This window comes from Gopherus evgoodei, chromosome 18, assembly GCF_007399415.2.
Source record: "Gopherus evgoodei ecotype Sinaloan lineage chromosome 18, rGopEvg1_v1.p, whole genome shotgun sequence".
Lineage (NCBI taxonomy): Eukaryota > Metazoa > Chordata > Testudines > Testudinidae > Gopherus > Gopherus evgoodei.
The window spans coordinates 16189444-16213087 of record NC_044339.1 but is presented as its reverse complement, the minus strand read 5'-3'; the positions used below and the strand labels follow the sequence as shown (position 1 = coordinate 16213087).

General features: G+C 49.3%; 1 protein-coding gene across 4 annotated transcripts in view; it reads left to right on the top strand.

The window, feature by feature from the left end:
* Positions 1–23644, top strand: part of LOC115636800 (Golgi integral membrane protein 4-like) — an 86300-nt gene that overhangs the window by 25204 nt on the left and 37452 nt on the right. For all 4 annotated transcript variants that reach the window (XR_003997067.1, XM_030537374.1, XM_030537373.1 and 1 more), the window contains exons 5-9: positions 5503–5653; positions 11336–11418; positions 17545–17700; positions 17875–18183; positions 20836–20993. Coding sequence is in view for 3 of the 4 variants with exons in the window: in XM_030537374.1 (XP_030393234.1) it covers positions 5503–5653; positions 11336–11418; positions 17545–17700; positions 17875–18183; positions 20836–20993 (857 nt within the window). In the remaining variant the exon portion in view is untranslated. The remainder of the gene's footprint in view (positions 1–5502; positions 5654–11335; positions 11419–17544; positions 17701–17874; positions 18184–20835; positions 20994–23644) is intronic.

The following is a 23644-nucleotide window of genomic DNA, read 5'->3' as shown; positions in this document are numbered from 1 at the left end:
CCAAAATTGGAGGAGGGGGAATTCGCACAACACCACAGAAAGGCCTCCTGTCTTGCACAGGCCTGTCTGGGAGCAGAACTTGCCCAAGACAAATGTCCCTTTGTCTTTTTCCACACTCGAGTTTCTCCTCTCCATCATCCCCCCTCCCCCACATTCCACCTGGACCCTGGAACACTCTCTGCCTTCCTGTGTGAGAGGGGAGCATATAAAAATGTTCCTTAGTGCTGTTACTGCACCGCCCCGCTGAAGATTTCATCCTGCTTCACAAATGGGAGGGAATTAAACCTCACAAAATCCCTGCAAAGTAGACAATGTCCCCTCTTCCACCGAGGGGAAACTGAGGCCCTCTTCTGGCTTCCTAGAGGAAAGGGCGCATATATGAGAGAAGCCACCAGCTTGGCTCAGGGGCTGTTGTATCTGCGTGTGATACTCATTTGTAACAGGAAATGAGTCTCCTGGTGGAAGGTGCGTGGATTTCTCCCCAAGTAGCAGAAGCCTGTGACCGGATTGCTGCTGTCTCATCTGGGATGTGATTTTTCACGACTCTTTGCATCTCGAGTGGAGACTGAATTTTTTTTAAAACGTTCGTCAGAAGAATGCACCTGTCACCATTTACTGTCCGCAAAGGCGAAGAGCTGCATTCGAATGAAAGAGATTTGTAGACCAGGACCTCCTAAAATCGCCATACTCCGGGAACTTACAATGAATGGCATTTTCCTAGCACTCATGGTATAGGGCATGTGTCATTAACCTCTTCATTTTTCTAAACTGACATTTGCAGAGCTGCTTTGTAAGCCGTGAGATAATTGTTTATTTTGTACTGCATATCTCCAGATGCTGTCCAGAATTAAAATTGCAGCTGGCAGAGAGGTCTCAGGCACTGTACACCCTCTAAGCAGGAAAGTGAATGTGAGGGTCTTATGCCGTATTCCGCATGGCACAGTTCAGTGATTCTCAACCTCTCCAAGACTAGATGTCTTGCTAAAAGATTATACCCTTGCTCAGCTGCAAATTGAAGGGCTTGATGTAGGGAACACTGAATGAAGTTTTATGATAGATCCATAATACATCTTAAATACTTTATGGCTCCCATTACCATAATATCTGAGCACTTCACAACACCTGTCTGAAGTAGATATAGATTAGTGCCCCCCCTTTTTTTTTTACAGGCGGGAAACTGAGGCACAGAAAGACTAAGTAACTTTCCCCGGGTCACACAGGAAGTCTGTGTCAGAGCCAGGAATTGAACACTGGCTGCCAGCTAGTGCTCTAACCAATGGACCATCCTTCCCGCAGTCAGATCTTTAAAATCAGTCTTTGGTCAGCAACCCAAAAACTGAGCAAAAAACTTGTCCTGCAACCCACTATGTATAAAATAAATAAATAAGAAAAATTGATCCAAGGCTAATGAAATGTCAGTGTAATTTAATCCAAGATGTATCTCTTCATGAATTACTTTTAAAAATAAATTTAATAAAAATTAATTGTAAAAATTTTAGTTTTATATTAAGTCAATCAATTATTTTAATGTAAGAAAGTAATCTCAAACTATATTTGGCTGAAATCACATTAAAAAGGGACGTACACAAGTCCACTGTGAATGTATTAGAGAAGGATTGCAGCTAAAAGTGCTAATTAATTATCGTTAATGTGAAATGGTGAGCTTGCTTGCAGTACCTCACGTTCTCCGTTCTTAGTGCAATGCACTATTGAGTGTGTTCTCAACACGACTTGTGCCCATTCCACAGCAGAGAGGAGTCTGTTATAGTTCTCAGTTATTGGACTTTGGCTCAAATTGTAGAGGGTCATGGCTTAGTCCCTGCTCACGACCAGGATGGTGGTGGTCATGCTTCTGTAACACGTGGTATTGGATCACGCTCTAGGTTTAAACTTGTTCCTGTATTTTGTCTATAGGAGTTGGGTGAACGTGAAGCTGAAAGCAGCAGTCAGACCTTCTGGCTCCAAACTTGCCACTGGCTTCTTTTTCTCATGCTGAGTTTATACTCAATGCCTTTTCCCACAGATTGGAGCATACCACGCTCACTCGGGCCATGCAGTTGCTTTTGCACGATCCCAGAAGCTCTAGACACTGCAACCCTGTTGGAGCTGTTGAGGAACCCACTTCTAGGCTGCTCCTGGGACTTGAGAAGTCCTCCTGCGTTTATAAAATGAACCATGTGCCGTGTATGCCAGACTTGTGGCTTGGTACACCGCAAGGTATGAATACTCGGTGTACTTGTAAAGGGTAAAATGGCAGCCAAGACTCGTGGCTTCTCTCCATAACATTGACTGAGGTCTCAAGCAAGATATTTAATGTCGCTTTCCCTATTTCTTGATGTTTCTCACTTTTGAGTTACAAGCATTTTTAAACCATTAAGTTTGCTCTAAGCAGAATATTTTTCCAGAGGCTGATTTGTGGCTGACCAATCCCCTGGACCACGTAAGTTTTTTAATTACTTTGGACCCCAGTAAGCCTTGCGTTCTCAAAGCATTACACTTCTTTGTAGCTTATTTTAAAATGGCAGGCAGGGAAAGATGCTCTCGTGGTGAAGGAGCTGGACAATGGGCATGTCTGCACTGCACAGAAGGTCTGTTCTTCACTCTGAGTGGTTAACTTGGGTTAAAATAGCAGTGAGGACACAGCAACTCTGTTAGCAGCTCGGGTTAAAGCCCATAGAGCAACCTGGGGCTCAACTTGAGCAGCTAACCCTAGTTAAATGCCAAGTTGCCATTTCCTCACTGCTGTTTTAACTCAAGTTCACTCACCCTAGTTAAGGATACACCTTTTCTGCAGTGTAGACGTACCCTGAGACTCAAACCTGGGTTCAGGTCCTGATCCTGCCACAGACTCCCTGGGTGACCTGGGCAAGTCAGTTAGGGAACTGAGCAAAGAGAGACTATCTCTGTAAAATGGAGATCGTAATCCTTCCTTGGTCTGTCTAGACTGTAACTATGGCAGGAACGGTCTCTTCTTCTCTCTACAGCACTTGCATAATGGGGTTCAGATCTCAACGGGCGTCTCCAGGTGCTACTGCAATACAAATCCTAAACCAGCATCGGGACAACACTGTGGATTATAGGATACTATTTTCATCTGTACTATATGTATGTGAGGACCTCTGTGGCTTCTCTCTCTTTACCTTATTGCTCTGAGTAAGATTGTTCAGCAGGAGATGGGTTGTGCTATGGACTTCACACAGATCTGAAGGCCCTATAAAAGTACGTCCTATTGTTCTATGAAGCCGCGAGGGTGACTCCAAGCACTGATGGCATTTAAAAAAAATAATTTAGGGGAAACAAATTGGAATTCCTGCTGTAACCCTGCAGAGTTATTGTATTGAAGGGCCAGGAGTTCACCTGTGAGCCGGTCGATTTGTATATGTAATTGGTGCTGGCAAACTAAGTGTGGAAGGACTCCATGGGTTACTATGGGAAACCAAAAGGAGGTGAATTCTGGTTCACTGGGTTTGAGCAAAAGGATGTCTCGGCAGATTTTGCTCTCTAGTGTTGGGCGGGCATGGAGACGGAGTCTGTTCTCAAATTATTTCACCCTGCATCTTTGAAACTCCCCTCCCTCTGAACCCAGCCCATGAGTCTCGTTAGGGCCCCTGGTCCCAGTGCCCTCACCTTTGTCTGGAGCAGAGCTGATATGTAGCCTGTAGGCCGTACATGTCACCCACGGGTCATACTGAGGCAGCAGATGTGGGACTTCCTCCAGTGCCGAGCCATCTATACTAGTGGAGAGGGGGTCCCCGCAAGGGATTCTCTAGCAGTTTGGGGCAGTGGGGGAAAGCAGCTAACAGCTTTTCAGAAGGCAAACCCAAAAGAGAACAAAAGTAACCCCCCCCCATGCAAGAGCGCAGTGTGTGCGCGCTTGGCAGGCAACGTCAGGACGCAAAATGGCAGCAGGAAGGGGAATTTGTCCTGTTTAAAGGTGCGGGCCTTAGGAAACTTGGCTTAGCAGATCAAACTACACACCCCATGGAAACCTTTTCTGTCCTTCCATGTAACGTCCTGCAGTGCGGCAGGAGCTCTGGAAAGGACGTCTGGGTTGGTGCAGCGTGCCACATGCATAAGGCGAGGGAAGGTCATGGTCTTTGGCTGGAACGTTGGGTGAAATCCAGAGCCATGTGCCAGACCAATGAAAACTGAACGTAACGCAGCAGGCGGCCACGTAGGGTGAGGAGCGTCTGCAAGAAAGCACCTGCTAAATCCATCTGCCGGTTGGAGACTCTGGGACAAGTAACGGCACTCCCTCCTGGTTAATGTCCACCATGCGCTGCGTTAAGCTAGGTGGCTTCCATGGAGAGACTCCATTTCTTTCTTCCCCCTATTGTTACTCAGAACAGAGAAGTTTTTCCCCTCGGCTTCCCGGGCCCCTCCTCCCCTAAATCCCTCAGCGTGGGTTAGAAACTCTCTCCTTGACGTGTCTGGAATTTTTTGGTGCCTCACTTCAGGAACCAACTTCAAGAGGAATCCTCCACTCTCTACCCCAGGGGACAAAGAGGGCAAAGAACCCCTGAAAACAGATCCCCGTGTCCCGCTCCTCCCCTTTGTCAGTCTCCAGTGGGATGACAGCGGGAGGTGCAGGAGGTGGCCTGCTTTCGTTGGCAGTAATATGATGTTTTCTGGGCTTAAAGGGCCAGGCAATTTTGTGGCTTGTTGCCATTTTTATGATGGGGATGAGTCAAAAGCCTGGATGCAACACCCCTCCCCCCGCGCCCTCAGCTCTCAGGAATTCATAGTCCCATATGGGAACTTCACAGCCCCAAACGTCACCCGGGGCAGCGTTACTTAGTGGTTGGAACACATCAGAGGCCTGAATGAAACAAGCAGGCGGGTCACAGTCCCAGATCCCATCGGACAAGCTTTGGCAGCCAGACACCCATCGCTGTGAGTGGCTCTGACTGCGGCCTTCATAGCCTCAGTCAGGAGGCTGGGATTGTGTGGTGCATGAAGCCTCTACTCTCCCGCCTACACATGTTTCAATCCAGCTCCAGGGCGTGTGTGTAAGGTAGAGTGTGTGGGTGACGCTTGTCGGTGGACAGAACAGCTGCCTGCAGTCTCCTGGGTTGCCAGTCCAGCACCGTGAGATCTGGGTGATCAGCACTGGAAATAGGCCAGGGAATAGCACTACAGTCATGGAGCTGAGGGCACTTGAGCATGCGGTGTGGCTACTGAAGAGCATGGGGTTGTTACTCTGTAAACTATTCTAGCATGTGTCTAAGTGGGGAGAGGGCCAGGAAAAATACAAGCGTTGAATGGACTTTTGACTTAAACTCGATTCCTGGTTACCTGGGTGCCAGGAGGACTTTGGAGACGGGGGAGTGAGGCTGAGATGGGCTGCAGAGAGGGCCCTGTACTGGACAGGTGTGATAGAGGTGGAACTGCAAAGGCGTGTGCTGCCAGTGCTTTGGAAACGTCCCAGCAGAGGGAATCAGACAGTCATGCGGGGGGTGGTTTGCACCAACCCTGAGTGTTGCTTTTTTTCCTCCTGTTCAGAACCAGCACGAAGACGTCAAGAAACAGCTGCTCGACCTGCAGCTGCAGCACAACAGCTTGAAACTAGAACATCGCAAGACGCTGGAGACCCACAGCCAGAAATACACGCAGCTGCAGCGGGAGAAGGAGAGTGAAGTCACGGGCCTGCAGGGTAAGCATGGCGGGGAGCTGGGCTGCAAGGGCACTGTGAGGCAAAGGTGTGACTGACGGCCTGGGTGTGGGAGAGGGCGCCCTTCCTCCTGTGAGCTCCCTGCTAGTTCCCTTCCGCAAATGCTAGAAGGATCCTGAACAGAGTATGGGCTAGTTGGGCATCCGTGTATGAGAGAGGCAGGGGAGGGAGGCTGGGTCAGTAGAGACAGAAAGCTGTTTAATGGTCTATAATGAGAGAGTTTGTGTCAGTTGGTTCCCAGTGTCCATAGCACACACCATCCCCATTGGCAGTCTCAGCAGAGAGGCCAAGGATGAAAGAGTTCAGTCTCCACGACTGTCTCTCGCCGCAGGAGGTTCGGGATGAATCCTGTTGGCAGGGACAGTGGGGAAGCTTGCCTTGGTGCCAGCCATGCAGAAACCGTCCTGTGGATAAACAGAAGCTGTTGGGCCTACCGTTCTCACCCACAGAGCTGAGCAAATGACAGAGTTTTTGGCGTACTGGCAATTCCGAAAATGTGTTTTGGGTCGAACACAATGTGTCATGCAACCCGAAACAAAAGGCTTGGTCTCCATTTTTGAGTGGGTTTTATGCCTTTTTGGATTTTTAAAACTAACGAAAGTTGAAGTTTCAAACTGAAAATGTATTTAGACTTTTTTTCTTAATTTGGGGTGGGTTTTTTTGTTTTTACATGAACCATTTGGCGAAATGGACACACAATGTTTCGGCGTTGCCACATCTGCATTATTTAACCAAAGGGTGGGGGAAGTTTTGGATGAAAAATTTCACCCAGCATTAATCATGAGTACTAACTAAGTTTCACGTGAATAGTAGGGGATCCCAGTTAAGGGCCTTCTGAGTAGAATTCTGCACAAGGGTGGTCCCACTAGTCTAAGTGGTGAGTGTTTTAAGTTCAGCAGAAGTTGTATGGGAGGCACATGGCCCCTGTGGCAATGAAGTCCACAAACTGCCTAGAACAGGCAGGGCAATTCTGAAATTCCACACTTCCCTCTTTGTGTCATAGTATTGCTACCACACCCCTCACCATGGTATCTGGGCCCATGGTCTGTTAGCCAGAGTCCTCATGGTGCTGCCTGGTAAGACACTGACACAGTGGAAAGGAATAGCTTGCTCTGGAAGATCCTAAGGGTTCTCCGATTTTGGATTCGGACGCATTGAAGTACTATTGTGCTAGCCAGTGTGTTGCCCATGTGTCAGGAACTTCTGCTGGAGCAGAAGGCTAGAAACAAACTGTGGGAGGTCTGGCTGGGATTCTCCGTGCCTGTGTCCCATGGTGCCCCTGTGTCCTACTTTCTCTGAGCACCGTCTGCATATCAGCATCTGAATTCTTGCCTCACTGTTATTTTCTGAGGAGCTGAAGGCCAAGCCCCTATGTTCTTTCTTCCTGACTCCAGTTTCCCATCTCTTGCTTCACAATTGGCTGTTTGATCAACTACATGTGCTGAGTTTGGTTCTGGGATGCTGTGCACAGTATAACGCTCATGTCCTTCAGAAGGGGGCTCAGCACATATGCAAAGAACACTTCAAAATGCCAGCTAGGTGGACTCTTTGCCCTGTGGCTTATGGCACAGGGCCAGGGGATCAGGCTGTTTTAACCTTGCTAAGTCATGGTCGTCTTCTTTCTTGCCACTTCCCTGTTTGGGGTTGCCATTCACCCACATTTTCTCTTTCTTAAGAATATCATCGAACAGACTTTTCGATGATTAAGAGAATTGCTTAATGGCTTCTCTTCTCAATGATGTTAGTGCATCCAGGTCAGCTGGCCCAGGGGTTTTCTCCCTTTTCTTTTTCCTACGTGCTACTCCAATTTACTCCTCCTGCGTGCAATCTGTTGTGCCTCTGTTTGGCTCATGTGTTCTTCCCCAGTCATTTTCTCTCTTTCCCTAGCGTCTTTGTGTCTTGCTGCATCTGACTTCAATAAACCCACGGACACAAGGGGAGCATCACCAGAGCTCCATTGAATCATGAGCATTACCTGTGTGTGGGTGCAGTCTGGTGACAGCATCCAAGGGCACTCTGAGATCATGTTAATTCTTCAATGCCCCGTGGGCAGCTTTGGGTTTGCTGGCATGTAACGGCAGAGGAAGGATGGCCCAGTGGTTAGGCCCTAGCATAGTGCTTGGAAGACCCAAGTTCAATTCTCTGCTCTGCCACAGACTTCCTGTTGTGAGCTTGGGCAAATCACTTAGCCTCAGCTCTCTTTCTATAAAATGGGAGTACTAGCACTGCCCTACTGCCCAGGGGATAAATATGGAGCTCAGAGGGTATGGTGATGGGAGGCCAGTGTAAGTCCCTTCATAGAGCAGACCTTCAAGAAGTGACCCGGGCTGAATGCTGTGAGCAAAGAGACCTGAGCCTCAGGCACTGAGTAGAGTCAGGGTTTTATCCCAGTTTTAGAACATTTCTCCATTTAGCATTCGCGTATGGTCCAGCGGGTGCTCCAGAGGCTGGATCTGGCCTGCTGGATGGTTTTGTCTGGCCCCTGAATGACTTCCAGCTGTGCTGGGACATGCTCCGGTGCCAGGGTACGGCACAGCTTGGAGAGCGCAGGAGGAGCTGGTACTGTGCAGCCCTGCAGATCACTGCACCTCTGTTCCCCGTTGAAAGCCCCTTCAAACTAGCATTTGAGCCACTGTCGAGATAAAGAGTGTAGATGAGTAAACCCCAGCCCCTGGTGACAGCCAAAACCATGGTGAAACCCGGGGCTTGGCTAACCAGTTGCTTCCCTCTGTGGATTTTAGATGTTCCTTGGAGCTGGAGCTCAACCAGTGGAGCTCCCTAGGCAATGCAGGGGTGGAGTCACAGGGGAACAGACTTACTATGTTTGCCACAATCACAGGGGATATCATTTCACCGCTGGTTAAACTGGAGCTCAGAAAATCCAGGTCACACTGGTTTAATATTTTGAACATTCTTGGCCTAAATCACTGCCCAGATGTCCCTAGTCAAGATCAGGGCTCCCTTGTGCCCACTCCCTGCCCTGATAAGCTTACAATCTAAATAGATAAGGAGTGGGAGGGGAAACCGAGGCACAGAGCTTGGAAGTGACTTGGTTGCACAGCAGATGGGTGACAGAGCTGGGAATAGAATTAGGGTCTCCTAAATCCTGGGCCATTGCTCTACTCACTGGACCACAATGCCTCTCCCTTTCATTTCATTCAGCAAGGAGAGTGAAACTAGATTAGCCAGAGTCACTTCCTGCTGCACTAGTCTAGCATGGCAGCATTTGGTGTCCTGCATTACAGGAAGAGATTTCAATGGAATCTTCTCACTTCCCTGTAAACTACTTTTCGTTAAACAGTTTCTGTTCGTATATTAGATCTTGTAAATTCTAGAAGCTAAATTTTGGAGGAAATGTAACCCTCCCTTTTTAATTAGTGGTACGTGTATATAAAACTCTTCTAATGGCAAAAATTGTTCCAGGGAATGCTGATGCCTCTAATTCCTGCAGAGCATATCTATTTAGTTCAGTTTTTATTGAGGTGGTGAGATTTTTGAAGTTCATTTCTAGCCCCTGGATTGGGTCTGAGAGAGTGAAAGCTGCTGTTTTTTAGTGTGTTTTTTAAAGGATCGCTGTAGCCTAATATTTGAGTAATGCTGCTAGGGTGGAAAAAAAGAAACTCTACATGCAAGCTAAATAGATTACCCAAATATTTGATTTCATCTCGCTCTTTGAAACACACAGCGAAAAACAGAGTGAGGAAAATGATCTTTATCAAAGCAAAGGGGGAATAAAAGTCAGACAAAAACACTTTGGGGTGGGAAAAAAATCTACTCAAGGAATCTGACTTCAGCCTGAGATAATTGATATTCAGTGCCCATCTTCCCGGCAGCTCGTTCACTTGGTATGATATCGTTCCTGTATTATTAACTCTAAGCTGGCTGGTAAATCTTTCCTTTGTGGGAAAGGTGGTGTTTGAAACCACAGTCTATGAAAGAGCATAAGTGATCCCTCTCTAAGTGAAAATAAAGGGGGCATCAGAGCAGCAGGAACCTTTTTGTAACGCAGCTGGAAACCAGGTGGTTCTTAGCAGGTGTTGTGGTGAGAATTACCCACTCTTGTGCCAGGGAGGTGGTTCGAACAGGGGACTGCTGGCAAGGCAGCTGGGTTGTGTTCGCAGTTCTGTGGCTCATTGGTGTCACTAGTCACTTTAGTGCTTTGTGTCTCTGTCTCCCAGCTGGGAGCATGGAGATACTATGCACTTTTGTAAAGCACTTTGTGATCTTTGGATCACTGCATACTGACTTTTCTAAGACCTCCGAGGCTTGCAAATACTGCTGAGCGAGCTGGACTCTGCTTCTCTCCCTCTCACCCCAGGTCCCCACGCACGCCCCCACTTTATGTTCCCTGCTGGTTTTTTCCACTCCCTCATTATAGGACTTTACGTGTAGTAACACCAGGTCTCTCCCTTACAGCCCCTTGCTCTAATCCACGCTGTTTGGCTCTCTCCCGCCATGTGGAGCTGCCCCTCAAGCATCTGTGCTTTCTTCAGATTTGACCAGGGTTGAACTTGCACTAGAGAAAAGCCCAAAAGACAAGAGGTGACATCCTGGCCCTGCTGGGTATGTCCACACTGCAGTAAACCACCTGTGGCTGGCCTGTGTCCGCTGACTTGGGCACAGGCTGCAGGGCTAGAAAAACCCCAGTGCAGATGATCGGGCTTTAGGCTGGAGCCCAGGCTGTGAGACCCTCCCCCCTCGGGTGTGACACACGCAGTGAATAGAGACACCATTGTAATTAGAAAGCCCTATAATCTCAAATAGAAATCTAACCTGCCAATTCAGCCTACGCTGAAGTGGCTGTATGGTGAGTGAAAATACCACACCCTCGCTTGGCATGGGGCCCCTCAGATCTGTTTGCAGGCTAAAGTACACGTCAGGGTAGGTTTGAGGTTCTAGTGGTGTTTTAATACAGCCTCAGGCAGAGCCCAGAATAAGGCTGGCACAGTCTGTCTCTTCCCTTGGGGATATAGAGTCAGTTCCTGTATTCAGTGCAATGCTATGCTGGATTTGGTGCCTAGCCTTTCATGCATTAGTGAGAGTAGGAAGTGTTTGCAACCCTGATGCTTCAGGGCATAAGCCAACCACTGAACAGGCTAGGAAGTAAATTCCCCCATGGCCAGGGTAACTGAGAACTTCCTTCTCCAGGCTTTCTTGCACCATCCTTTGAAGCAACTGATTGTCTGAGAGATTGGAAACAGGAGGCAGTGCTGGCTTGGCACCCCCAGTCGGATGCGCTCCGCAGTTGCTGTATGTGCTTGAGGGTTGACCGTACTCTGTCACGGATGCCCTGCCTGAAGCGCCTTCCTTCCAGAGTAGGGGCTCTGGCCTTGCCTGCCTGCCTGCCAGTAAACAGCAGGAGAATAGCTGGGGTGCAAGTGAAGGGAAACGTCTTATTCTGACCTAGCAAAGGGCATAAATATGGTGACTGCCCCTGGCCACCCCCTGTGGCCATCTGGTGTTTAGGTCCCTCTCTAGAGGAGGGAGTTACTTGGGTTGACTGGAGGGGCTGGTGGCTTGTATCTGAGAAGCTGCTCCAGTGGGGCCTCGCTAGTGCCACCTAATCTTCCTCGTGTTTTGAGAGCCCCGGCATTTCCATGCGAGCGAGAAGCTGCGCTTAGCCAAACCATTGTGTTCACCTGTGTTCTCTCTCTCCTCTTGCAGATACCGTCTTCAAACTCAGAGAGGAGAGCAAGCTTCTCCGGCAGGCCCACCAGGATGTCCACTCTCAGCTCCTTGATGCTCAGGTAATAGATGCTGTGCCGTTGCTGGGCTCGTAACAAGGTAGCCTGAATGCAACGGTCTGATCCTGAAGTCAGATGAATGGTGTTTATAACCAGCTTAGAGCAAACACACCAACTGGATAAGGCGTCTCAGCTGCAGAGGGATTAATGGCAAGAGGCCTTGTGCTTGTAAAGCTGGTTTGGCCTAGTGACTCAGTGCACATAGACCTTAAATCGGAGGCTGTGCTTTGATGCGGGATCTCCTGACCTTAAGGTTTCCTGGGGCTTTCCACTGTTGTTGGTTTGTGCCCTGGCCTCTTGACCGGCACTCGTGGCTTTCTAAAGCGATGTGCTTGCAGGGCGCTTTGAGAAGGTGCTGTGAGGGGGCTGAGCAGTGGTCTCATTTGAACTGTGTGGATACTAGGAAGAGAGGGGATTTGTTTAGGGGAGGTCACAGGAGGTGTGGATGAAGCTGAACACAGGGGAGTGTGAGCAGAGCATCCCAAGAATGAAAAATGTCCCCCAGGGAATAAACTCTGAACTGAAGTGATGGGAGCATCATCCTTGGCGTGCTTTCATTAGCCAGAACACTAGGCAATACTGTAGGGAATGGCTCTGCACTGGCTGGGGCATGGACGGATCTCCGAGCTAAGGCTTGTCTGCAGAGTCAGTGGCATATGCTTAGTTGCACCATAGAATTTCCTGACTCTGCAGCTCTCCCATCCCGGTGGGATACCTGAATGGAAAGGACCAATTGGATTTCATGCATAGACTGGGAGGTCATTTGAAAACGAGGGGTGGGGACTCCCTGGCGTCTTCCAGAGGTTGGTTGGTTGTTAAACCGCAGAAAGAAACCCACCTTCTTTGCTCACAGTCCTGAAGAGCTGGCTGCACCTGGACGGAAATCTGCCACAACCTGGGCACTTCTTATGTTCAGTAGTCGTTGAAGCTTTGTTAGAGAGAGGATTCTTGAAGGAATCTTCATTTCATTTCCGATGCTCGACCTTTTTGGTTCTGCCTAGGAGGGCTGCACCTCCGAGCCCCCGGCCTTTCAAAGGGAACTGCCGCTCCCTTACTACCTTGATGGATCATTCAATGGGGAAGCCTCTTGCCAGCTGAATTTTTTTCTTTTTGCCTCCTTTTCTGAGGAGGGGAAGACGATATCCAGCCCCAGTTCCAAGATCACCTCTGCCCTCCCGCCTCCCACCCCAGCTCAGTTCTGTAGCATTGAGATACGCAGCCTTCCAGCTGTGTGTGGGCAGTTCAGTGCAACTGGAAACTGTTCCCCTCTGATGCTCTGTGTGCAGTGAGTTGATGGTCTCAGCTGAGGGGTCTGCATTACAAGAGCCATGCTGCAACTGACTCTCCTCGGTGCCCTTCTTAGCAATCTCAGCACAAAGATGAGGGCTGAGGGAGGTGTCGGGGAAGGGTGCTCTGATACTGTCCGTGTTGTGTCCACTTTTTCGCCAAGGGAAGCTTTCAGTCTCCAGGGCTGCCCCGTCAGTGCTTTTCACCAGCACTGAATTCACTGGAATGGCTGTTTGTTTTTCCTGTCTCTGTTCTAGCACAAAAGTCTCAGTTACACAATTCCCAGATTAGGCAAGGGAAGCAGCTGGTGTGGTTTTAATGCGAACCATCTAAAAATGTTTGGCAAGTCCCCCGAAGATCTACTTACCTCTAGCACTCAGCTCTCTGTATTATGAAAAAAACCTGCTTTCTTTTCAATCTGAATCCTTTTGAAAGAGCTTTGCAGCCTGTGTTTCTGCAGGGGCTTTGTGGGGTTTGTGGTACGGACGTTTTCCCCTGACATCTTTTAATTCTGCTTATCCCAAACTGACCCAACACCAATATCATCCCAGAGATCAGAGGTTACGCTGGTCTGGGGCTTGTTCTGTTAGTCATGGGACTCATTCTGGACCGATCATGCTGCTAGAACGGGAATCAAAACCGTGGAGCCAAGTGACCCTTGGCTTTGGGGGGGAATAGGTTCAGGAACATCTGCCTGGAAGGGGATGAACCAAAACCCTGAGCTGTCTGGATCTGAGCTTTGTGGGGCTGAGGCCCATCGCTGTGCTAGACTAAGAGACTAGTACGGTCCTGGCATGATTTTGGGTCCCCTAGTATTAGGGACAACTGTTTTGCACTCTTAAAAGGTGCTAGCAGGGTGTGAGACATTCTGATTAGTAGCTTGCTTCCTCCCCAGCCACTGGAGTTCCAAGGTATCCTTGCTAAAATCCTCTGAGCCCCTGCTCTCAAATAGTCTGAAGTCTCCACTGCTAATCCTAGCTCTTGATGCAAGCAGCTCTTCATGGATTTGCGTTTTTATTAGTTGTTTGCATGATGCATATCACGATGGGGAGCCCAGATCCCTAACTGAGGTCCATAGACACTACCATAGTGCAAACTGCTTAACTTCTCTGGCTGAGATCGCTGCAAAGGTGCTTTGGTTGGTGGAGCAGGACAGATGCTTTCAGGACCAGTAAATCTCTCTGAGCACTGGGCCCAGCCTCCTTGGAGTCGCAGTGATCCCTTCTGCATGGCTGAGACAATAGTAAGCATTAACCAACCTCTCTGTGGGTTAATACCTCCTGCAGTAACCGGCGTGTGTCATTAAACCCAGATCTCAGGAACATTTCCATCCCGAGTGGTGTTCAGTCACCTTCTGCCAATGGCTATCAAATTAATTGCAGAGAGAAATGTCGCAGGGCAGTCCTGCCTGGTTGAGACGGGGACTCACTTGGGAATACAAATATGCACTCACAAATGGTAGAAAACATCTCTCTTGCTGCTTCGTGTGCTGATGCTTTTGTAGAGGGGGCCTTGGAAGGGCTTCTAAGAGCGACACCAACAATATGTCATTGTTGAGTGTAAAAGCTGTTGAGCAGGGGTTGAATTTTTGAGGCAGAGGGGCAGAGAGGGAAGCCTGACGAGCAGGGAGCGTGTAATGCATGCAGTTTTCCTGGAGAGGCGCTTGTGATCAACACGGCCCTTGAATCCGAGCACGTTGCAGGAGTCCCACTGCTCCAAGGTGGGGCTGGGGGCCATGGGGCTGGCACTGTGTTTCCAGTGAGGCACTGTGCAAATCTGCATAAAGCTGGGACTTCGCAGATTACCGAGGAAGAAGAGAGACCGAGGGGGAGATCAGTGTCTTTCTGAGGCCGTCGAAATGAGCCAGACACTCCAGCAGCTTTGTCAATATATTTTCTGAAGTCATGTCACTGGCTGGATTAATGTATTCTGTTGCTAATTAACAGCCTGCTGTCAAACACTCTCCAGGGCTGTGAGCTAAGCTCAGAAGCGGGGAGCTGGCAGTGGTTGGATGCGGCTGACAGCCGATCCTTCTCCTGAGCCAGGGGCCAGGGTTGCTAAGGGCTGGAGAGGAGGGGATTTTCCTTCCCCTTATTTGCAACATTGTTCTCGTCTCCTGGCCTGCTGTGCTCTGGATGGCTCCAGGGAGTGCCAACTTCACGAATAGTTCATTGCTGCAGGTTAGTTACCTGAATCCAGTGCTGGCTGTTGGCTTAAGTCCTGGTTGCAGGATCTGAACGCAGTCGCTCTGTGACAGCTATTGGCAGGCCCGTGTGACATTTCATTGGATGGATGAGGGGGTATCTAAGTAAGTTTCCGCCTGGGCAGGTGCCCAAACAATCACCAGCATACGCAGAGACTAGCCTGGTGGTTGAACTGCCTTCCCCTCCTCCTCACGGCTGAGGCATGGTGGTGGGACAGCTCACATGGGCCTGGTCCGTGATGTGCCCAATCTGGGAATAAATAAAGGACCTCAGTCAATCCAGCACCCTCCACTTCTGTCCCTCATTGTTTCACAAATCCATGCAGAGCTCCCCTGGCCAGCATCCGCTCATTCCTTCAGGGAGCGGTGGGTGTTGTCCAGAGTCCTCTGCTTGCTATCTCCAGCTGGCACCCTTGTTTTGACCCTCACTCCTGTGCCAGTTGTCCTGAGAAATCAGCCAGGTCCTGGTGCTGGTGCCCCTCTCTCTGTTGTGTGGGCAGGGCTTTAGTTTTGGGTGGGCCTAGGCCCTCCCTCCCGGGATTCAAATAGGCCAGCACCAAAACCAGCAGACTTCTCCAGACATGTGCCCTCACCCTACCTGACAGCACCCTTGCTGCAGATTGAAAGCAGCTCTGCCTTTCCACTTATTCATCGTTTTGGCCTCTTGACAAAATCTCTCAGAAATAGCCTCAAATGTAGATTTAGTGGTGTGGGCACCTGTTCTCTACGAAGCAGACTGAGACCAAGCCAGCTCATATAGGCCATTGAACAGCTGTTGAAGGGTGACAGGTTTTCAGGTGCAGCCTGGGTCAAAACCCGAGGATCTCCCGGCTCTATGTCCATTACCAGTCACCCTTGTAGCTAAAATATTCTTGTCTGGGTCACTAAGTGCTGAGAGCATCTGCATCTTGGCAGAGAATGCAGGATGAAGGGTGAATTATTTTCTAGCTAAGCACCTCTCAAAGGCTCTTTTGTGGATTCTGTGCTGGGGATATGACAGCAAAGCAATCAAAAAATCAGGCATATTGTGTGTCTGCGTGTGTATATCACACACACTCGCTTTCACACACAGACACCCTCCCCTTCTCTCTGACATTTAAAAAAAATACGTTAAAATATTATTATGGGTGCCAAGTCAATTACTTGGAAATTAGGAGATGCCAGAAGCAAGGCTGCCTGTGTTACCTTATTTCACCCCCGTGTGCTGTGTCCTGTGGAAAAAGGAGTTTGTCATCACACGGCAAAATGCGTAGATGCACAAGAGGGTTGAATTTAGGTTGCCATTGACTTCACTGGGCCCAGGATTTCACTCTTGGTAGCTAAGCAAGCAGATTCCCTGCATCCGCCAGCAATTCTTTCTATTACTGCAGTGCTGATTTGCACCAATCCTGCCTTCCTGCTGCAGACAACAGGTGAGCGTTTATGCAGAGGGAATTTACGTACCGTGCTCATTGTCTGAGGATTGCAAAGCCCTTGGCATGCCTTAGTAAATTGACAGAAGCATTGAGTAGCTGGTGTTCTGATCGTACAGATGGGTGAAATGAGGCCCAGAGGGGTGAAATGACTCTCACCCAAGACCTTGCAGAGTGAATCAGTGACTGAGCTGGAACAGAACCCAGGAGTGGATACATGAAGTCCTCTGTGCTAGACTCCAAATAACTTCCCGTAGATCACAGTATATTTAAAACCTCCCCAGTATGTGCTGGGTTTGCTAGAATGAAATCTCTCTGGTTTGTTCTAATTTAGCCGACCTTCTGCTACCAGCTGGGCTGATCCGCTGTGTCCTGCAAGCCAAACCCCACCTACTTTCCCATGCTGCCCTGTCTGTTCTTCAAAAACCACGCACAACCACTCCTGAGGTCAAAGTAAAATATGATCACAAAGGAGAAACTTGAAATGAACAATCTCTGCTCAAGGAAGTTTCCTCCCAAACTTTCCTTTCTGCTTGGAAGACTTACCACCCAACCCTGGTTTGGCAACCAGAGGCAAAGAATTCCCCACCCCTCCTCCCACACAGACTTCCCTATGAATAAAACCAAGAGGAGCATCCAGCCCTTCCTGACAGGCTTTTTTCAAGCCTTTTCACTTTCTAGGGTGGGGAGGGAGGAAATGAACTGATAAGCCGCAGCAAAGTGAAAAGTGTCCAGGGGAATTCGTTTTCATTGAAGTAAATTGAATGGTCAAGTAGAATTAAGCCAGTTATTGGGTCAACCCCTCTGAGTTGAACACATCCTCTGAGAAATGGTTCCCTGGAAAAGAGCCTGTACGTACATGTGACCCAGAATGAAAGGGACCAGAGGTGTAAGGGCAGAAGGAATCCATTCTACAGCGTAGGCTGTAAAGTTGGTTACATGGGTCAGCATTTCCAGTGTAAAAACCGGATGGTAAAAGCTGGACGCCATCAGGGTAGGGAAACACTGAGTCTGAAATGAGGGACAGACGGGAGAATGACCGTGGCAGAGACTAGCTCTTCTTGGGGCCTTGCTGCAGTCATCGATGGGGTGGTGTTGGACAATCTCCAGCCCCTTCTTGCACACGAAGGCCCAGCCCTAGCAGAAAGGAGAGCAGGACTCTGTAGTGATGGCTTTTCCCAGTGGGGAACTATTAACCCTTTGTCACCTGAGCTTTTATTACCCTAGACCCAGATGGAGGAGTTCAGGCAGCTCAAGGAAGCTCTGCAGAAGATGCCAAGTTTCAAGGAAGTGGGACCTGCAAAGGGGCACGAACAGCTCCGGGCAGTCAAGGAACAGCCCCCGGTGCCAGGCAGCAACCATTTGCAGCTCTCTAGGCCGAAGGTACAGTACCCTGGCATTGGGCCTTGCTAGGTCCAAACCCGGACATGTGAAGTCTCCTGGCGAGAGGAGTGCTGCTTGATGGGGTGGCTGAGTACCTGGGGTTAATTCTTCCCCCTTCCCGCTTTCCATAATTAACTCAGCCTTGCAAAATTCTTTCTTCTCTCCTCCTTCCAGGTGTTTGCAGCCAATGGGGCCAAAATGCTGCTGAGCCCCGTGGATCAGGAGAAGCCCGTTGGTGGGAGCCTGATGCGACCACAGATCTCGGGGGTCAGGAGCCAGGGAGAGGGGACTTTGCCCCAAGGCCAGACCTCGCATAATAATGATGGCCCCAGGCCTCAGAGCGATGTGCTGTTCGCCCATCCGGCCCCGCTGCAGGAAGCCAACCCACCACCAGCAGCCCTGCCTGCCCGGCCGCAGGGACATGGGGACAGCACTGTGATCCGATTCACGCGGACAGTGAACAGTGTGCAGAATGGGAACTCGGTAAGGGGAGTGTGCAATCCAGGCTAGGACTTAGGGAGAGCCTGTGACACTAGACAGCACAGGCTGACGGTCAGGCTGAGAGCTAGGGAGTGAGAGAGAACCCCAGGGTCTGTCGGGATCCAGCAGCCTCTTCTTAAATTTGGAAGGGAAACCAGCCTGCCTGGAAACCAGCCCCCTGTCCTGGGAAACAGACATCGTTCAGCACAAACATGAGTCAATTCCTGCAGTCTGTAATGAAGCAGCGGTGCCCGTAGCCATACACATGTTACGCATGGTGCATACCCTTGGCAGGGGCATGGCTGCCTGGGAAGGGGTGTCAAAAAGGGAAGTTTGCCCCAGGCTCCCATTTGAGGGGGCCCCCAAACTGAGTGGCCTGGTGACCCGTCGTGCAGTGCCTCAGCGCCACTCAGGTTTGGCTCTGTAGCTCCTCCCTGTTGATGGAGGTGCCGGGTCAAATTTTGGTGTGTGGCATTGGTGACACCGTGATCCCACGAGCTGGGTCATGGCGACCAGAGTGGGGAGCCAGACCTAGCCACCACTGCAGGGTGATTGCGCCCCTGGTGAAACATTTCCGGGGGTGCCCGTGCCATGAAGTGTGGCAAACCGTGAATTCTGAGCAGCTTTGCACTTGAATCTGACCATTTTCCTAAATGTTAATGTGCACCCTGTGTTTTCCAGTCCCTGGAATGCTGTGGCATGGTGTAATGTGCTAATCTGCAGCGACTGCTGCCCTAGATCCATTGCGAATAAGCAGGTTGTTTTTATTTCTGTTGGTCGTGAGAGATGATTTTTTTTTTTTTCTCCCTCGGAGTCTGACTGCTTTTGGTTTCCAGCTTTGATTTTCATTTGGAGGTTTCTTTCCTCTGAGCTGAAGGGAAAGGTGAATCCCTCTCTGGCTTAGTCTTCAGGAAATGATCCTTTGCAAGGTGTTTGCATTTCCTCTTCCCTGGGTGTTCTCCTGCAGGGGGAGAGTGCTGACTTCTGGCCTGAGGTGCAGCCAAGCAGGATTTAATGAAGTGATCAGACTGTTTCCATTTCTCATTTTCCCAGTTCTCTCTAGACTCTGATTCACTCTCTTTGCAGACTGCTGGACAGTAGTACAGAGAAGGGTTGGCACTTGCAATCCCATAGCAGCAGGGATTCCTGCTCCTTGGAGAATGCTTGCTCTGCAAATAGTTCACCCTGGGTGTCTTCATCTAACCTCATCCTGGTTACCCCACTTTGCCATCTAGCTACAGCTCAGAGGTGGACCTAGGGCTTCACCCACATACTAGGAGGCACCTGTCCATTTGCTCCAATGGGCTTTGGATAAGACCCTGGGATTTTATGGGTATCAGCTGCAGGCTGGTTCTTCTGCTGGGCAGTCAGTGGAACTGACTCCACCATCAGCCAACGGACAGGGAATAAGTGGGTGACCAGCCAAGTCCTCTACTTCTCCTTTTCATTCATCTAGCTCCGGAGGGCACTGCTCAGCCATATTTATCCTAGTTACTCATGGCCTTTTCTATTGCACTCTTCACCATGGCACCTGAGCACTTTGTAGCCATCATGAATTTACCTGCCCCCAGGGGAGTATGATCATCCCCTGCATTGCAGCTGTTGCAGAGAGACAAAGAACCTTCGTTCCTGAGCTGCTGAGCGCCTGCAGCTCCCATTGCCTTCCCCCAGTTAGCGACTTGCCTGATGTCACCCAGCGAGTCTGCGGCAGAGCCAGGAACCCACATTTCAGGGTCCTACAGTGATGAGCAGGTAGAGCTAAAAATGCTGCCTTAGCCCGGTGTAGAGACATGAGAAGTGAAGCTGGGCACTGGTGTATGCAGGAAGACCGGAGGTGGTGGGGGGGGAACATTCTAGAGCGCAGGTGGGGGAAAGAGGCACCAGAAACTGTGTTGGTCCCTGATCAGTCAGTGCCTATTTCTCTGTCTGTGCATCGCTGCAGGCATCTTTTATGCAGCCACTGGTTGGGGAGCCCCAAACTATATTCATCTTTCAAACCACATGTGGATGTGGATTTTTCACTGCTGGCCTGGTCCAGAAACACTCCTGGTCTCTGCCTTGGAGGAAGGACATCCTGTATGGACTCAGGAGGGTGGTCCAGTGACTAGGGCCCTGGCCTGGGACTCAGAAGAATGGGTTCAACGCCCTAATCTGCCACAGACTTTCTGTGTGACCTGGGACAAGTCATTTGATGCCTCAGTTCCTCATCTGTAAATTGGAGTTAATAATAGCATCATCCTGTCTCACAGAGATGTTGTGAAGATGAGTAAGTGTTAATTACATCCTGAGAAGCCAAACAACAGTATAATAACACTAATCGCAATGGAGTTACATGGTAGTTACTGTACCCTTATTTTAAGGTGTGACCATAGGCTTGCCCTTTTGTCTCGTGGACGTTGGCCTGCTGAGGACAGGGCAAGTACATTTCACATAGCCTGCCCAACAGAAAGGTCTTTTTCTTCTCTCTCTGGGACATGAATTACTTTCTTTCACTCAGAAATGGTAGCATGTCTGGCATCTCCCCTGCAGAGCGATTCCTGTTCTAATGTTCCCTGATGAAAGATGTGATCCAAAACCAGGAACCTTCCAAACACGAGGCAGCCGTGAGGGTCCAAGTGGCCAGGTAGATTGTACAGCTCTTTGTCCTCTCTGCAGGATGACAAGGTGGTGGTGAGCATTCAGGGGAAAACCAGTGAGGAAAACCATGCTCCCAGAAGGGTGGTGCCTAATCTGAAACGGCCATCTACATTGGAGAAGGAGGCGGCTCCAGCCAACCATCCCTCGACAGGGAACAAACCGGCGCAGATGCAAAGGTTTGTATTGCAGGGCTCTCCTCTTACCCTCAGGCTTCAGGGGGAAGAATGCTACAGAAGGTCATCAAGACTGGCCCATTGAACTCTTCCCCTTGCTGGGGTGTTCAGTGTTATCTTCGATATAAAGAGTTGCAAATGAAGACTCCAGGTCCCAGCATGCTCTGCGCTTTCTTGATTTGTCCATACAACATCCATCTTGCTTCAACCTACAGGCCACTTTTGTCAAGATGCAGCGCTGCACGCTGGGATGCATGGCCTGGTGGGTTCCATTTCCATGTGAAAGGGGAGGGCAACAGTGCGCCATGTTGCAGAACTCTCCGCGGGCTGTATTAAGCCAGCAAAGTGGGCTTTGGCTACCAGTCCTGTAGGTGTCATGCAGTAAGGAGAGACTGGGGAGCTTCTGTTGAGCAGGGTGCAAGGCATGGATTGAGTCTTAGCCAGAAGAAATGGCTGTGCAGAATTTTGAGTTGACTTCTGCCAACCTCTCTGCAGTGGGGGAATTAAATATAAAAATTGTGTTATTTAGCAAGCTGAAGATATGCAGCAAAGTGTAGGCCAGACATTCTCAGCAAAAGGGCTGTTAAGGGATCCCATCAGCTTCTCTAATTAAGAGGCGTTAAGCTGTGTATTAAAGCTGAGGCTCACTCATGTTTTCCACTAATTAATCAGTAATCCGTCAAGCTCTGTGGGAACAACCAAAGCAAGAGCTGAAGGCTTGTCATCTTCAAGGTTATATGGTAATTGAGAAATGGCAGGCGACTGGCCCCAATTGAGATGCTGACTTCTCCTGGCTTTGCATCCAGGTTTGAGGTGACGGTTCTATCCTCTTCTCATTTGTGGATTTCCTTCCATCTTGTGGATGGAGCTGTTGCTTGGGTCCATGTCTCTGTCATGCCAGCAGGGAAAGCTTCTTTGAAGAGCCTTGCATGATTGTAAGGTGGACACCTACACCTTGTCTACATACAAATGTTGCACTGATTTAAAATGTTTTTTAAATCTCTTTGAGTTAAACTCTGGTGCATTCTCCTGAGTAGATGCGTTTGAATTGTTCTGCAATTGGCTTACCTCGCCTTTAGCTTAATTCAGTAAATGTAAACCAATGGAATTATGTCCACACAGTGGCTTGCATGGCTTTAACTAAAGAGATTTAAAACAGGTGCAACTTCTCTTTTTAGGTGAGGCCTTAGTATGGAAATTTCCCAGCCTCTAGGGGGCTGTAGTTTTTATTAGACAAATGCAGAAGGCCTCTTTGTACATAGCAACCTCCATCACTCAGCCTTCATTCCATGGTGTAGGGGAGAGGAGAGGAATGCTCTCTGGGTAATTTACAAATAAAGGTGGATTCAGAAGTAGGCAGAGACTGTTACACTGAGATCATGAAATGGATAGTTATTGTTTGCATTGCACGCACACTTAGGAGCTCCAGTCATAGACCAGGACCCGTTGTGCCAGGAGCCATACAAACACAGAACAAAGATACTGTCCCTGCCCCCAAAGAGCTGAGCAGGTAGCAGAATGAGCATTCTGCATGTGAAAACACTTTCTGATACTGCAGTTCTTCCAAGGCTGGCTATGATGAAAGCTGAAAAGAGCATCTTTCTCAGCTCATCTGCTCCCTACAGATCTCCAGGTTTTACATCTGCTTACTTTATTGAAACAAACAAGATGTGGCTCCCGTTAGATCTGCAGATGCAGTCAAGCTGGGGGAGAAACAGCTTCTGTATTGTCAACTGAGTTCTGATGGGAACAGTAACAGTTCATTTCCTGCCCATTGTTCTTGTTCGCTTAGATGCCAGCTCCTCAGGGCAGGCACTGCCTCTTATGTATCTGTACAGCATCTGGCCCAGTAGGGCCCTGATCTCAGTCTGGTCCTCTACGTTCCACTGAAACAGCAATTGTACGAATAACCAATAGAGTTAAGAAGCAAAGAGGATGCAGAGCAATGAAATTCAGTGGAGGTGGGTGTCACTGAAGGCACCAGCGCTATATGTTGTTGCATATAACACAGAGGGGAGTTTGTCACCAGTAAATCAGTCAGAGCACACAAGTGCTGAGCTGTCTGTCATCTGGAGATGGAGGCTGCAGCATGGCACTAATGGAGCATTCTCCCTGAATGGATCTAAGGTCAAGAAGTCATCAGAGCAGCTAGGGACTGTCATGGTACCTGGACAGTGTTTGAGGGGGTGGGGGAACATCAAAGTGACATTCTCTTGGAGAGGTCAGTGCCAAAAATAACACAGCCTGCCAGAGGCAAAGAAGCCATTTGTCCAGTGTGAGGATTGGGAAATATTGCGGGGGTGGATTCGATCAGCAGATTCCAGAGAGGCTCTTGATGGTTGATTTACATTTTGATTGTTTCTGTGGTGGGTGATCCGGGATGACGTTCTGGCTGCGGTTTCCTTTCTAAAAGCTTGCGCAGTGCAGCGTGCTGGCTTTAAATGCAGCAGCTGAGCCCGATGGGAACAGGCAGAAGGGAAGAGCATGCAGAGCTGGTTTTGGTGAGCCCAAACCACTTCCACATAAGGGTTTGGGGAGGACAGGCAAGTTCTACAACAAGCCAGGAACCAAATCCTGGAGTGGCTAAGCACCAAGAATTTTGAGATATGCACTCAGAAATCCTTGCACCAGGCACAGGTAACTGCAGTCCCGGT